Genomic DNA, 16,000 nt, shown 5'->3' with positions numbered 1-16,000 from the left:
CAGCTTATGAGAATGCCCAATCGAGTTGTATGGAGATGGAAGGATTAATTCAGGACATTCAGATGAAAATCCTTGCCTCGATTGAGGAATTATTGGGTGTTGATGTTAGTGATGCTAGTGGTTTACACTTAGCCGAATTAAGAGACAAGATGAAATTTATGTATTTTTGTCAGTTGGACTCTTTGCAGAAGAGTCAGATTGATGACTTGGTCTCTTTGTTGATTCATGTTCATAATTCGCAGAAGCTCATGCCTAAATGGGAGAACACTTTGAATGCTTGCTCGGATTCATTGGATGTGATTGATTTACAGCAGGATACCTTGCCTAGCATTTCCATGCAAGAGTTAGAATCAGTATTGGCTAGATTCTTGGAGTATGCTAGGAGAGAGAGAGATGCAGGGAGGAATCTTCTAGAAGATTCCCTATTTGATGACTAGGTATCTTTTCATTGGGTCATATGTTGGTGGCGCCATTTTTTATGTAACCCTAATTAGGGCAATTCTAGGGTTTTGTTGGCATGATCTCGACCATTGATCTTAGATCAATATGGGCCATCCATTTTGTAAGAGACTCTATATATGCCCCTTTGTATCTCATTTGTAAGAGAGTTTTTGTAGAATTGTTGGTATATGCTACAACTATTTGAATCCTAATCATTGTTCAATTGTTGGTGATTTTGCTCTTCAAGTGTTGTATTTGCATTCATGGTTCTCAGTTCCTCCAAGTTAGATTAGAATTTAGATTAGAATTTATTTTCATGTATGTTAGATTGAGTGGAAGATTTGTAGAATTTATTTGTGTGGAATCTTTAATCCATACCACTAGCCTCTTTCCGCTAGTAAGTGTGCCTTGTGTGGTCAACTGGAGTTTGAGTAAGCATAACTTCAACTATTATGCATCCGTTGACAAGCATCAACTTGGATGGTGTCTTCGTTTGATGGTGATAGTCTGAAAATCATTAAGTACACCTTAGATGATTGCACTAAGCTTGTGTCAATACCTGATTGTGAGACCTTGCCTGGTTTGATTCCATTAAATCCATTCATCATTTCCTACATTCCTAGGATTAGAATAGATTTCCTAAACCCTATTCTTTTTCCCCCTTTTTTAGTAAGAAGTAAATCCAGAGCCTTATTGATAAATCTTAAGTTGTCAGCACACCTATTCCGCATCATTCATGATAATCCAAACATTTGCGTAAGTCCCCAGAGTGAAACACAACAATTCACATCAACCACTGAACTTACCCACTCGTCAAGACCTGACATGTAGAAACCTTGGAATCATTTTAGTTGATCTCATTCTTAGCATCTGACGTGATTTTGTTCACAAGAGAGTAAATTACCTTGGTACTTTATTCTGAAATGTTTTGTGCATAAAAACACATCAACAAGACACTAATGGACTTGGATTTGAAGTTGGTGAAAGTTTTGGTACTTCAAACAATCATGATCACAGTAAACCCGTAAGACAACTTAATGCCTACAAATTTAATGGGAAATGCTTTAATTGTAACAAGTATGGTCATAGAGAAAATCAATGTAGATCTAGAAACAATCAAAACAATAATACACCCACCGGTCAATGTTCCAAATGCAACAAAATTGGTCATAATTCAGAAAATTGCAGAATGAATGTAAGGTGTTATATTTGTGGAAGATTTGGACACTTATCTAATCAATGCAGAACACAAACTGGTATAGGACATGGAAAGGCTATTCAGAAAAATAATGTGACTTGTTATGCTTGTAACAAGATTGGACATGTTGCAAAATTTTGTAGAAGCAAGACTTCACCGGCAACTAATAAAGGATCCAGTTTGAAAGGCAAAGAGAAGGTTGATGAGGTAAAGCAAAAATTTTCAAGACAATGGATTAGAAAGAGAGATCAGAATGTTGATGAGACTATTCCTTCACCGGTAGAACAGAGTATTACTCCACCGGCAGGAGATTATTCATCCAACTGAAAAGAAACCTTTTGGGGGTATGGCAACAAGTTGAAAATCATGCAAGTTTACCCTCGGTTTATGGTGAGAAGATGAACTTCTTCTTTACCGGCAGATGTGTCAAGTTTCACTTAACCGGCAAGCATTTATTGTGGTTGTTAGAAGAAATGACATTATAAATCAGTGATTTTCCCTCTTTTTCATTCACCAAGCATTCAAACTTTCAATGGGCGTGAAAAACCCGAGCGAAAGCATCCTTAGCGAGAAGTGAAGCAAGTTCTTTCAAGCATCCAAACCTATTAGGCAGATTAAGGCATTTATCAATGGCTTCCTCTTCTGCTCCAGAATTCATTGCAAATCCTACTGTTATTGAGGTAATTAAACGCCCTAGGCCTGTTTTCAAAATTATCCCCGAGGTAGCGAAACAGGATGATACCCTAGGTGCTTTTTCAAAAAATCCCTAAAGGAGTTGCATATGCAGAAGACCCTAGAAATTACATACATTGCCACATTGAGGAATTAGGTTCTGAGGAAATCATGAAAATGTACAAAAATGTTATCTGTGATGAAAGTGGAATTGTGAAACCAGAACATAAGGTTATTGAGACCCTAGGTTTTGTGGAAATCCTTGACATCCTAGAATTTCCTGAGGTTGTAAGGATTGTGCTTAGCAGAGTTCATGGTGAATTCTTTTGGCTAGACTCTATTCATAAAATCACCAGAGAAGCAGTTAGGGCGGTGACTAGCTTACCCTCCACCGGTAGCAGGCCAGATAAAACTAAAAAGGTTCCTAATAACATAGCGATGACACTAACAGGTGCAACCTATGACAGCAGATCTCTGAAAGTTAACGATGTAAAGGATTAGAATGTTAGATTCATTAGCATGATATTAGGATACAAAAGCACACATGCTAACCAACTGAACTCAGTTTCAAGTCTATGTATTAAAAGTGCATATGATATGGTCAACAGTGATGCTAAGATAGATGTATGTAAGTGGTTGAAAGATGAGTTGATTGACAATCTGAAGAAAATCAAAGGAGATAAGAAAGGTACTTTCCGTTTTGGCAATCTTCTTGTATGCTTAATGCTATATCTCACAAAAGAGGTTCCCGGTATTGGCAAGAAAGACTTTGGTTATGACATACCGGTAGACACACAACTATCTGATATCTTCACCGGTATGGGGATAGATAAGGATAGCAACATTACTGAGTATTTCCAAGCGTTTAAAGCGAAAATGAAAACAAGAGAAATGTTACTACAAAGCATTGTAGATAAATATGAGAAGGAAATTTGTTTTGTTATTAAGAAGGATGAAATATGGATGGAGGCAGTTCTTCCTAGAACTGTTTGGGTGACAGAAATGGGATATGAGGCTGATGTGAACATAATTGAAACATATGCCAAAGCCTTATTAGCAGCCCCTAGAGAACCGGAAGAAAAGGTTTTTGGGAATGCACAATCAATAGAAAGTGACAAACATTGAAACAAAGGAAGAGAAGAGAAAAATACATAAGGAGTGCATCTAAACAAGTTAAGGAAATTAAAGAAAATGTAATGAATATCACTAGTATCAAGGAAAGTGACTTAGAAGGATTACAACCGGAGGCTCATCTCTCACCGGTTGGTACATCCTCGGAAAGTGAAATCCCTGTAGAATTCAAAAGAGTTGATAGGAAGAGAAAACCCTCACCGGTACCCTCTCCTCCAAAGAAAACCAGGACAACAAGGCAGAAGCAACAAGCAGTGAGGCCACCAGCTAAGAAGCTGACACCTAGAAAGAGAAAGCAAAAACAAGTTATACCACCACTGAACAACCTACTGAATGAGATAACAGATGATGGTAATTTATCCAATGTAAGCAAATTGTATGATACATTTACCAATAAGGAAAAAGAAAGTATAGAGAATAGCATCATCTTACACCTTGATATTTATTTAATAGAGGTTGTAGATGATTTGCCTAGTTAATTGTATAGGAGGCTAGATGCTAAAAGGTTAGCTATTATGAAACTTGACAAGAAAATAAAGATTGAGAAACTACTTGTTGTACATCCTGTAAAATCAGTTGAGGAAATTGATGAATTGATCAATGAAGCAAACAGAACAGTATTTTCAAGCGGACATCGACATGTAAGTCTAATGGTCAACAGGGTTAATGAAATCTCAGAAGAGACAACTGACAAATGGGATATTTTCTTTGTTGAGAAAGAGAAACAAGAACTTAACAGACCTAAAACATTCAAGCTATACCAAAAGGATTGAGACAAGGGAAAAGGCAAGGTAGATGGACTACCAAATATAAAAGTGTCAGATAATCTACCACCACCTTCAATTACTCCACCGGTACGGTATGATAATACACCGGCTACTGAGAATGTGGAAACACCACATGAGGATACAAACCCTAAGACAGAAATCTTGTATACTATGAACATAGATACTCAGGAGGTAAATATTGTAGTTGACAAAGAAAACACTAAGGAAAAGAAAAATGATGTTGCTACTAAGCAACTGGCTGACAATGTTGAGATTGGATCACAGGGAGAACACATTGAGATTGGGGTTAGTGAAATGGTTACTGACAATATTGTCAATGCAAGCACTGAGAATATAGAGAAACCAATTGAGATACCGGTAGTGGACAATGCAGAGGTATAGACAGAGAAACCGGCAGTGGATACCACTAAAAAACCATCAGAAAAACCGGCTGATAACACTGTGAAACAGGCAGAGGAACAAGCAGAGAAACAGGTTGAGAAACAGGTACACACAGAGACAGTGCCACCGGCAACTACTGAGAAACCTAAACCTTTGCTAATAGAAATGCAGACACAAACTGACCCTCCAGAGGTAGAGGCAAGCAAAGTAATTGCTCCTACTGGCAACACTGAAATTGTTAAGGTAATTGGACAGTCATCCAGTACTTCTATGACAGAATTCAAACCAACAAATGTGACTGAAGTACTCTTGGATTCTATTAAGAAAATTACAGATTGTAATGCATTGGCGTATAAGGCTATAGATGACACAATACCTATTCTTAAATTGATTGCACCCAAGTGTAATGTAGATAATAAGGATTCTTTGAGTCAATTAGACACGTTGTCTAAATACATCATCGGCAATATACTGACTATAGATCAAATAAATGAAGAAACATTTAAGGAGAAAATGGACAAGGAAAAAGAGAAATTCTTTGGTGAAACAATAAAGAAGTGCATGGAACATATTGACACCCTTTTACCGGCACTGAACAAAACAATTATGGAGTTCAAGGAACTGTACAGAGGCACCTATAAGACTAATCTTTTGACAGTAGATATCGATAAGGAAATCAATAAAGTGCAAAAGGAAATTGATAACATAGCTGATAATATCATTGCCTCACCTGAACCAAAATCAGTTATTAAGCAAGAAATTACTAAATTTGAGGAGAAACGTGAGAAGTTAGAGAAAGAGAAGGAAAGAATAAAGGGCAAAGCAAAAGATCTTAAATGCAGACTCGGTCCAAAATTGGATAACCTCATCTCTCTACGGAAAGAGATCTCTGAGGCACTTATTCCAGGACAGAAGACACTGGAAGAGCAAATGCATCGTCTCACCAGTACTATTCAGAGAACAAAAGCAGCTTTGAAGGATAGCAACAGGTTTACTCAGAGTTTGAACTTGGTATTAGCAGACTTATTCCAGATTGTAACCAACCGGTTACAAGGTTCTGGCTGAAAACTGCACTCATTTGACAATTTTGACAACCTTTGTCATTGATGTCAAAGGGGGAGTAGTAGACCTGAGAAAAATGACTTGCAGAAGAGATCATCTGCTCAGGGGGAGCACACAGTTTTGGTACGATTTTTGGACTTCAATTTTGGGGACAATTTTTGGAGTTTTCTCATGAGTGTTGCCATCAATGCCAAAGGGGGAGATTGTTGGCATTACACACTCCAATGGTAGTTGAAGGTGATTGAAGGTGTTGTCATTGATGGCAACCTTGCAATCCTATGGCACCAACAGGCACCGGCACCAGCAGCGACAATAATGTTTACCGGCATCTCAGCCGACAGGATTTTGATTATTGTATTTTGTATTTAACTGAAATATCTTTTTGTAAGCCAACATGGCATATTGTAATAAGACTCATATATAAGTATGAGATCTTGTAGATCATTTTGTGCGACACAACATAGAGGATAGATATGTTGGATATGTAGAGCGAATATTAAGGCAAACTTTGTAGAAGGGTTTATGGTTATTGCATGAGCTTAAACCAGTACTAAACCTGGCATAGCAGATGCTGTTTTGTAGCAGTACACTATATTGGATTTTCATAATCCATTTTGTAAGTCAGTGAGACTTCCTTTTGTAATTTAGCAGTGAGCTCTAAGCAGTTGGCCTTCCTACATGTGCAGACCCCTCTTGTAAGTAATATCCATTCATTGGCCAGTGAGTGAATATTGTGGGTCACAAATCCCACCGAGGTTTTTCCCACACCGGGTTTCCTCATTAAACATCTTGTGTTATGGTGTGCTTTCTATGTTGTCTTTACTGTTCATATTTTCTGCATTAATTCTTGTTTACCGGTACACTGTTTTGGAATGCAAAATACTTAATAAGGTCAAAAAATTTATTAACCGGTTAGATACTGATTCACCCCCCCCACCTCTCAGTATCTTTGGGACTATCATCAATCCTAACAGTCACATCCCCTCCTATATACTCTTACTTTGGTACTTAGTTGTGTTGATGCCTTAGATGGATATTGGTTTCTGAAACAATGGTTTTGATGCCCTACAAGATTTTGGTTTTGCTAACAGTGGTATTCGGTTAAACAATGATGCCCTAAATGGTATTGGATGCTAGAAATAGTGGTTTAGCCTAAATGATGCCCTAGTTGAAAATTGTTTTATTTCTTATTTTTTAATATTATAAAATATATGAAATGTTGTGATGTTTCATTTACGTAAAGTAATGTTGTAACTCATCTTTTGATTTAACGAATATAAACATTAAGGTTGAAATGTCAAGATGTTGGACTAACTACTCTAGTTTGGACAAGTGAATGCAAGAATGACTTGGCCTCCAAGAAGAAAGGGAAAAGATATCACCAGGAAAGAGGGAAGCGAGATGGTTATGGTCAATGATTGTATGGTATACAAAGACAGGTATGTACTACCTAATGTCAGTTAGTGTGACCTTGTCAACCTAGGTTTCCCTATTAGGACCATGGGAAATATGTCTGTTAGTGTCTCTAACTTGCTCCATGCTCGTTTGTCTAACCTTGGTACGGGCATTACATTATAATTAAATGTACCTTCTAATATTGTCTTGATTAATACCTTTATTTAATATGATTTCGACTTGAGAAAGTAGACTCCGTATATATTTACGTTTAAAAAATATATATTTTGATCAATTGTAAAATGATTCTAATAAAGGTATTTAAATAATTAAAAAATTAAATTGATTTTGAAAAGGAATAATTATTTACCTTTTTTTTTTTTTTGGTAGGTAATAGGTTGAAGCCGCGGTATTTTGAATTATTATTATTATGTTTGATTAGATTGACTCTAGACCTTCCCCATTTTTATGGAAGGCCAAGAGTCATAGCTTAGAATTCATTTTAGATGTCCCTATTGGGAATTGAACTTGGGTCTCCACAATGAGAACCCAGTGTTTTAACAAGTTAAGCTCAACCCCTTAGACTTTATTTACCTTATTATTAATTTAATGTTATTATTAAAAAAATATATAATGACTTAGTTATCTTAATTCCTCTTTAACTTATTTACGCTTCTCTTAAAATCTAATTCTATTTAACATTAGTTAGATTGGCGTTATAATGTTTTATTAATTAGTTATTCTATACTCGTTATCGGGAATTATTATTCATTCTTTTCGAATGATTTATCATATTGATTTTTGGGGATATGCTTAAGGGGAGTTCGTGATTTTCTTTTCTTCTTTCTTCCTCAGACGTGGATATTGCTTTCCGGAACCATGACGGGTGATGGTGGAAATTTGGTGCAACTCCACAGTAATATTTTAGGGTGGCGGAGCATTATAGGGAGGAAAAGGATGAATCTTCATGGTCGTCTTCTTTGGTGTTTTTCTTTTTGGTTTTGCTCTGGGAAAAAGAACAGGGGGGGGGTTTTGGAAAAGATAGAAGTTGGAGAATGAACGGCAACTACTGGAAGGAAGCCAGAACAGTCCACCGTAGCAGCTAGGTCTTTCACAGCGGGTTGAACAGTTACTACTTCATCTCAATTTCCAGGCACGTGAACTCTCTGTTAACTTTTTGTTTCAATAAAGAAGCATATATACTTGCTGCAATGAAACATTAGATTATGACTACGAATAGCTCTTCAGATTACTGTTGTGTTCTCCTAGAAATTTACTAGATAAATATCCTTAGGCAGCTCAACAAAAGCTCTTTCTCTTTTCTTTCTTTGTTCTTCTGCATAATTGTTTGTGAAGGAGTCATTTGGTGATAACTACTGCTGGTGTTTTTATTAACTTATTTACTGTACGGTAGGGACTTCAGTTCCCAGCAATTCAGAAAATGAGAATATAATTAATACGTGATAATTTGAATAAGGGTTGCTCTCAACCAGTTTAAAAAAAAGACTTGTAATTTGAGAAAAGAGTGTCAACCTTACCAATAAATTAAGAAGAATCCTTATGAGTTACTGATTCTATTTTTCTGTTAACAAACCTAAGAGTGCAAGTCGGATAGGGTGGAACTGGTCCACATGTAATCTTGTAGACAAATCCTTGGCCAAGGTGCACTAGTTGCATGTAGTGCTTGTCAGTTCTGAGATTCCGAATACAATCATAGTCAGGAAATTATACCAGTTAGCAAGTAGCTATAGGATGTAATTTGATTACAGCTGTAGGATCTTACACCAATTCCAACATGACTTGACGTAACCATTTTCTTTTCCCTTGCGGAGGGCCGGGCCACTTCAGTTAGAAGTGAGCAAGGGGGGTCGGAAACGATCTAAGGATGGGTGGATAAATGCCCAGGGGATATCTTTTTCCCCTCCATGATTCAAAGAGAATTTAAAGATAAGCAAGTTTGCCAGATAATAAATGAAAAGTACATTCTAAACCCTTCATCTTTTCCTTTATATAGAAATTAGTTGCAAACGTATTTTTTGTTCATGTTTGTAAAGAACTAATGTTTATTTTGTTCAATGAAGAATATTTTTCTTCCTGCACTGTAATTTTGTTTTATTAAAAAAAAATGCATATGATAATGGCATTAGCTTTTCATGTTCCTTATTTTCTTTTTTTTTTAAAAGGGGTTAAACTAGCCGTTATATGCTTGAATTTTTTTTTGGCATATGTTACTGTTGTGATGTATTCACACATCGCCCCATTGCAAATGGGGACCCCTACTTTTTGCTTTCTAGGGTTTGTTTTCTAGGTCTTTTAGGGTTTTGTCTATTAGCCTTTCATTGATGAGTGTTGCCAGAGGGATCAATGGATAGCAAGCTCTGCTCGAGCTTAAGATGAGTCAGTAGATGGGTTTCTTTCCAAGTCTTCTTTAAGCTTGGTTTTGCTAGTGGTGTCTAGTTTGAGTTCGAGGAAGCCAGTGAGTGGTTGAGCAAATTTGGCTAAGACAAGGAAGGAATGAATCAAGGATCTAGCCTAGAACAAAGTCAAGCCAGTTTGAGGGTGAATCAAGCCAAGAATGTAAATTTCGCTCCTGACCCTTCCAAAGGGTCTTGAGCGAAATTCATATTTCCTCTATTTTGCTTCTTAGCTTGACCAAGTTAGGAACTTCTAAGGCATGGTTTGGTAGGTTTTGATACATATTTGCCTTGAAGAGGAATTTTTGGACCTCAAGATGATGAAAGTTAGCCTCAAATGAGGATTTCCCTCCTGACTCTTCCAAAGGGTCCAAAGCGAAATCCTCCCTTTTTGCCTTCCTTTGGCCTTAAAACCTAGTCTGACCTTGCCTAGACCCAGTTGAGTGATGGAATATCTTGATAGTGAAAGAAGGAAGTTGATTTGATCAAGTTTGGTGGAGAATGACGTGAACCTAAGTGAGAAGCTAGCCAAGAGTGGGATTTTCGCTCCTGACCCTTCCAAAGGGTCCAGAGCGAAAATCCCCTTAAACATCAAATTCTCACTTGTCAAGGCCTGGACCATAGCTTCCTTAGGCATAGTAAGGGCAATTTGATACGTTCTAGCCCTAGGGAGTGATTGATGGTGGATGAGATGAAGGATTTTGGTCAAAAATGTGAATTTCGCTCCTGACCCTTCCAGACGGTCCAGAGCGAAATTCTTGAAAACTCTCATTTTTCCCTTGGCTAAAGTCGGGATCTTGATGGAGATGTGTGAAGAAGGATCTATGTTTGCCTCTCAAAGACAATTGGAGTTGAAAAGGTCAAGAGTCAAGCCCAAAACATGATTTTCGCTCCTGACCCTTCCAAACGGTCCAGAGCGAAAATCTTGGTAGCTCTCATTTCCTTCCCAATTTTGGCTAAGTGTTGGTTTCTAGGGCATGTTGGGGGATGAATTGGTATGTTCTTGCCTTGAGATGGAGTTGATTGATTTTGAAGAACAAGATTTTGGCCTAAAGGAGAATTTTGCTCCTGACCCTTCCAAAGGGTCCAAAGTAAAATTCATCATAAACTTCATTTGCTACCTTGTTTGACCTTGAAACCTTCTTCCTCAGGTGGAAAATGATCTAAGTTTACTTCTTGAAGTGATTTGAAGTTTGAAAAGTGAGTAATCTAGCCTAGAATGAGATTTTCGCTCTTGACCCTTCCAAAGGGTCCAGAGCGAAAATCCTCTTAAAGCTCATTTCCTCCTAAGTTTGACCAAATTTTGATTTGCAGGGCATCTTGAAGAGAAGGATAGACATCTTGTGGCCTTTGGAAATGTTTGAAAGCATTGAAATGTAAAGGATTTTGGACCAAAAGATGAATTTCACTCCTGACCCTTCCAAAGGGTCCAGAGCGAAATTCCTAAAAACACATATTTTTCCATTGAAGGAGGTTTAGTCCTTGGTTTTTAATGGCGTGGATGGAAGTGAGATAGCATGTCTTTGCCTCTTGATGTTGTTTTGAATTGGAGAAATGAAGAATTTAGCCCAAAATCTTGATTTTCGCTCCTGACCCTTCCAAAGGGTCCAGAGCGAAAATCTCTCTAAGATGCATTTCCTTACTTATTTGACTAAATTTGATGTCCAAGGCATGATGAGAAGGAGAACGAACATGATCTTGCCTTTAAGAGTGTTTGGTAGCTATGAAACTGAAGGATTTTAGCCAAGAAAGGAAATTTCGCTCCTGACCCTTCCAAAGGGTCCAGAGCGAAATTCCTTACAAGCCTACCTTTTGACCTTTCTTAGGCTTAAAACCTTGTTCCTAGGGCGAAGAAAGGTGAGATTCTACCTTGCAATGAAGTTTCAAGTTGAAAGAATGATGATTTTTGGTCAAGAATGAGATTTTCGCGCCTGACCCTTCCAAAGGGTCGAGAGCGAATTTTCTCAAAACCTCTCTTTGCTATCAATTTTGTGCTAGATGAGTGAGGGCTAAGGTAAAATCAAGAAGGAGATGTCCCTAGGAGTGATTCAAGTTGCTAGAAATCATTGAAACTAAAGGAATTGAACCAAAACAAGATTTTCGCTCCTGACCCTTCCAAAGGGTCCAGAGCGAAAATCTTAAAATCACCTTGTTTTCCTTACAAAATCAAGTCAACTTTGACTCTTTATGGTTTGGATGCGTGTGAGGAGAGGTGTTCTTGCCCTGTTGAAGTTGATTGAGGACAAATGATGAAGGAGTAAGCTCAAGTCAAGATTTTTGCTCCTGACCCTTCCAAAGGGTCCAGAGCGAAAATCCCAAGTCCACCTACTTTCTTTGCAAGGCAAGATTAAAATTTTTATTTTTATGGCCTAGAGAGGAGTGAGGCGAGGTGTCCTAAGTCTTGGAGGTGATTTGAAGTTAAAAGGATGGAGAAATAACCCTAAAACAAGATTTTCGCTCCTGACCCTTCCAAAGGGTCCAGAGCGAAAATCCTAAATCTACATATTCCTTTCAAATTTGTGCCAAACCATGCCTAGACCAAGGTGAAAAATGCCCTTGAGATTGCCCTTGAGTTGATTGTTGTCTCCAAAAAATGATGATTTTGGGCTAGAGGAAGAAATTCGCTCCTGACCCTTCCAAAGGGTCTAGGGTAAAAATTCTTTAATCACCTTTTCTCCTTGCAAAATCAAGTCAAACTTGGGTTGGATGAGAGAAGAGAGGTGTTTCCTTGTGAGGTGAATTCAAGATGAAATGATGGATGAACATGCTAGATAACTTGAAAATCGCTCCTGACCCTTCCAAAGGGTCCTGGGCGAAATTGTGCAAAACCTATCTTTTCCCTCAATTTTATGCCAAATCTAGTGTTGGTCAGGATCAAAGAAGGCCTTAGGAATGACTTTGACTTATCAATGATTATCAAATTTGAAGGAATTGAGCCAAAAAGTGATTTTCGCTCCTGACCCTTCCAAAGGGTCTAGAGTGAAAATCTTAAAACCACCTATTTTCCTTGCAAGTCTAGTCAAACGTTAGGTTTTCATGGCTTGGATGGGTGCGAGGAGACATGTTCTTACCTTTTGAAGTTAATTGGTGTTGAAAAATGATGGAAATTGGCCCAAACCAAGGATTTCGCTCCTGACCCTTCTAAAGGGTCCAGAGCGAAAATCCTAGGATCACCTACTTTCTTTGCAAGACAAGTTAAAATTTTAATTTTTATGGCCTAGATAGGAGTGAGGCAATGTGTCCTTAGTCTTGGAGGTGAGTTCAAGTTGAAATGATGGAGGAATGAGTCTAAAACAAGATTTTCGCTCCTAACCCTTCCAAAGGGTCCAGAGCGAAAATCCTAAAACCCATCATTTTCTCCAAAATTTGTGCCAAGCTAAGCCTAGACCTAGGTAAGATAAGCCTTAAGATTGCCCTTGAATGGATTTTGGTCACCAAAAATGTAGATTTTGAGCTAAAATGAGAATTTCGCTCCTGACCCTTCCAAAGGGTCCAGAGCGAAATTCTGGATAGGTCCTGTCCCTGGGGAGAACCTTGAGCAAACTTCATTTTGATGTCTTCTTGTTTATGGTTTAAGGTATAAAATGCTATGTTAGAATAAATATATTTTGTGTCCTTAATCATCTTATGGTTTGTCTTGCAGATGAAAGAAGACCAGGCCAAGACAAGGACGACCTTCTCCAGTCCAGCATCATCAAGGACGACATCTTCCAGTCCAGCATTCTAAGGAAAGGTACATCATCCATTCTGCACATCAAAGACAAACGAGGTTAGAGCGAGGGTCCGTTGGAGAAGCAGTCAGTTTCAGAAGAGTTAACTAAAGTTAACTTCTCAGCATCACCAAATTGAACATCAATCAAGTGTCGGACAAGGTGGCATCCCAGTCATCACTCCTCCATGTCAAATTGGTCCACCCCAGCTTGTCCAGATTCAATTAGAAGGTGAATAGTTAGAAATAGTGAATAATCAATTGATAGAATAGCAATTAGAGTAGAATAGAAAGAGATGGCAAAGATTGTTGCCAAGATGTTGTTGTAAAAGACTTGTAAACTTCATTGAAGAAATAGTGAAATCTATGGGTCGATTCAACAATTTGCATGGTCTCTATACTTCTCAGATTTGATTTCATGTTATTAGATGAGTGGAAGAAATGTGTTTGATTGATGGTGAAATTTGTATATCCATACTACTAGCAGTTTGTTGATTGCAGACTTGCCTTGTGTAGTCAACTGGAATCATTCAGCTTGAGCTTAACTTCAATTGTTGCTTCTTCATTGACATGCATCAGCCTGATGGTGTCTATGCCTGTAGTGATGATTTGAACATCATAAAGCTTTCCTCCGAAGATCGCACTAACCTTGTGGAGATGGTCCTGGGATGTCAAAACAAGACTTAGTTAGAATTTCATCAAAGGTCATTCATTGCTCTTACATTCTTAGTGTCAGAATTAGATCCTTTCCTCGCCCTCATCCTTTTTTCTTTTTTTCAAAATCTAGGCTAGTAAAATCCTGTGTTCTAGTAATATTCAGAGCAAATCAGATGTTTAGGTCGTCAAGTGTAAGTCCCCTTGTGATTCCAGCAAAATTACATCGTACCACAGAGAGCTTATCCACACATAGAGATCCTACATAACAGAACCTTGGAGTTACTCTGACTGATCCTTCAGCGAGATCTTCAGCAGTTGGGAACTTTGTTCAAGAGAGGATAAGATACTTCGGTATTTTATTCTGTGTTCACATGTGCATGAAAAACACATCAATAGTTAAATATGGTATCAGAGCTACCAGGTTCAGCACTGGACCTGGTCTCATCACTTGAACAAAAACAAAACTGATCAAGGTATTTTTGCTCTTGCCAAGATGTCGATGATGATCCACACTAAATGGAAAAGAGTCTGAGACCTCCTTTCTATAAAACTAGCGAATGCCCTTTACAAGGATTATGATTATTCTCAATGTGCACCCTTGGGCGATCATGAAACCCTTACAGCAGCTTGGGAGAGGATCAAACAACAGAGGCACAAATGGACGCCCGAAATAAGGGCTGAAGTTAAAGCAGCCCTCCTAGCAGAACATAGACATCTAACTAAAACAAAGACAGAACAGCAAAACCCCAAAATAATAAAAGAAACTGTTCAGACTTCAAGAAAAACAGAAGAACCAATCTTGCTTACCACCAAAGTAGCTGAGCCAGTTCATGTAGTTCATGTTCCTGTTGTAACTAAACCAGATCCACAAGTTGTTCAACGAGAGCCTACTCCAGGCTACAGACTTCTACCCTATACTAAACTTCCTGATCAAGAGGAGCCCATTACGGGCAGTGAGTGCAGTGAAGACAATGAGAACAACTCTTAGATGGTATGTTTATATATCAGTGTAAATACAATTTTGGCTTGAACTTGTTAAATCCAATGTAAACATAATTTTGGAATGAATAAAAAAAAAATTGTTGTGTAATCTTTTTGGCAATTTCTGAATATTTGTTTACTGTAAATTATTGATATTTTACCTTATGTTTGTAATACTTAAAAAAAATATATAATTAAATCAAAACTTTCCAACAGGTATTAAAATTTATCAAAATGGAAGACAAAAGGAGTGGTGACCCTATTGAAATACCTAGATCCCCAACAGAAAAGTTAGACAGACTCTTGTCGATGATGCAAGAAACCCAGAACCAAATGGGGAATTTGGAACAAAGGGTTCGGTTTTTGGATGAAACTAAGGGTAGGGAAACTGAAAATCAGTCTAGGGAGAGAGATAGCAGGCAGGAACATTTTAGTGAACACGGAGGAATATTCTCATATCAGAACTTAAAGTTCAGAAAAGAATTCTGGAATTGGCATCATATCAGAGGATATGAAGAAGGTCAAACCTCCTCAATTCGATGGAACTGTGACCGGGGATGTTGCTGAAGCATGGCTAACCGGTATGGAAAAATACTATGACATTAGGGACCACACTAAAACCCAAAAGGCCGTATGGGGTTCCTATCAACTAACAGGGGAAGCTGCTGGGTGGTGGGAAATTAAGAAAGTTGAATTGAAACTAAAACCATCTAGTTTAACTTGGACCAAATTTGTGGAGTTGTTCAAGCAGAGGTGGCTGCCACAACTTTTCTATGAACAGAAACTATCAAAATTCCAAGATCTCCGACAAGGAGAATTATCAGTTAATGACTACACAGAGAAGTTTATTCGGTTACTCAAATATGTTCCGTAGTTGCAATCAGATGAAACATTTAGCCTGAGGAAGTATATTATGGGACTCAATAACAAAATTGGAGGATCGGTAGATGTTCTAGCTCCCTCGACTACTGTAGAAGCCCATGAAAAGGTTGTCCGTCAAGAATTGAAACTCAAGAAGGATGACTCCATCAGAGATAAAAGTCGAAAAAGAGGAAAGGGGTTTCAGTCTTTTCAGTCTTTCAGGAAGAGAACTGACAGAGAGGAAACTGTCGCCAACGGGGAAAAGAAGTTCAAAGGATATCGTTAGGATTTCCATGGAGACAAAAAGCCT

The 16,000-nt window shown here is 38.0% G+C and overlaps 1 protein-coding gene across 3 annotated transcripts in view; it reads right to left on the bottom strand.

The window, feature by feature from the left end:
- Nucleotides 1–16,000, bottom strand: part of LOC131066096 (GCN5-related N-acetyltransferase 4, chloroplastic) — a 101,429-nt gene that overhangs the window by 12,933 nt on the left and 72,496 nt on the right. For 2 of the 3 annotated variants that reach the window (XM_058000807.2, XM_059214056.1), the window contains exon 2: nucleotides 3,644–3,724. The exons of the other annotated variant lie outside the window; for it this stretch is intronic. In XM_058000807.2, the coding sequence (XP_057856790.2) occupies nucleotides 3,644–3,724 (81 nt within the window). The remainder of the gene's footprint in view (nucleotides 1–3,643; nucleotides 3,725–16,000) is intronic. 3 annotated transcript variants of the gene reach the window in all.

Source organism: Cryptomeria japonica, chromosome 11 (genome assembly GCF_030272615.1).
Source record: "Cryptomeria japonica chromosome 11, Sugi_1.0, whole genome shotgun sequence".
NCBI lineage: Eukaryota > Viridiplantae > Streptophyta > Pinopsida > Cupressales > Cupressaceae > Cryptomeria > Cryptomeria japonica.
Note: the sequence above shows the minus strand (reverse complement) of the source record. Positions and strands in the feature narration are given on the sequence as shown.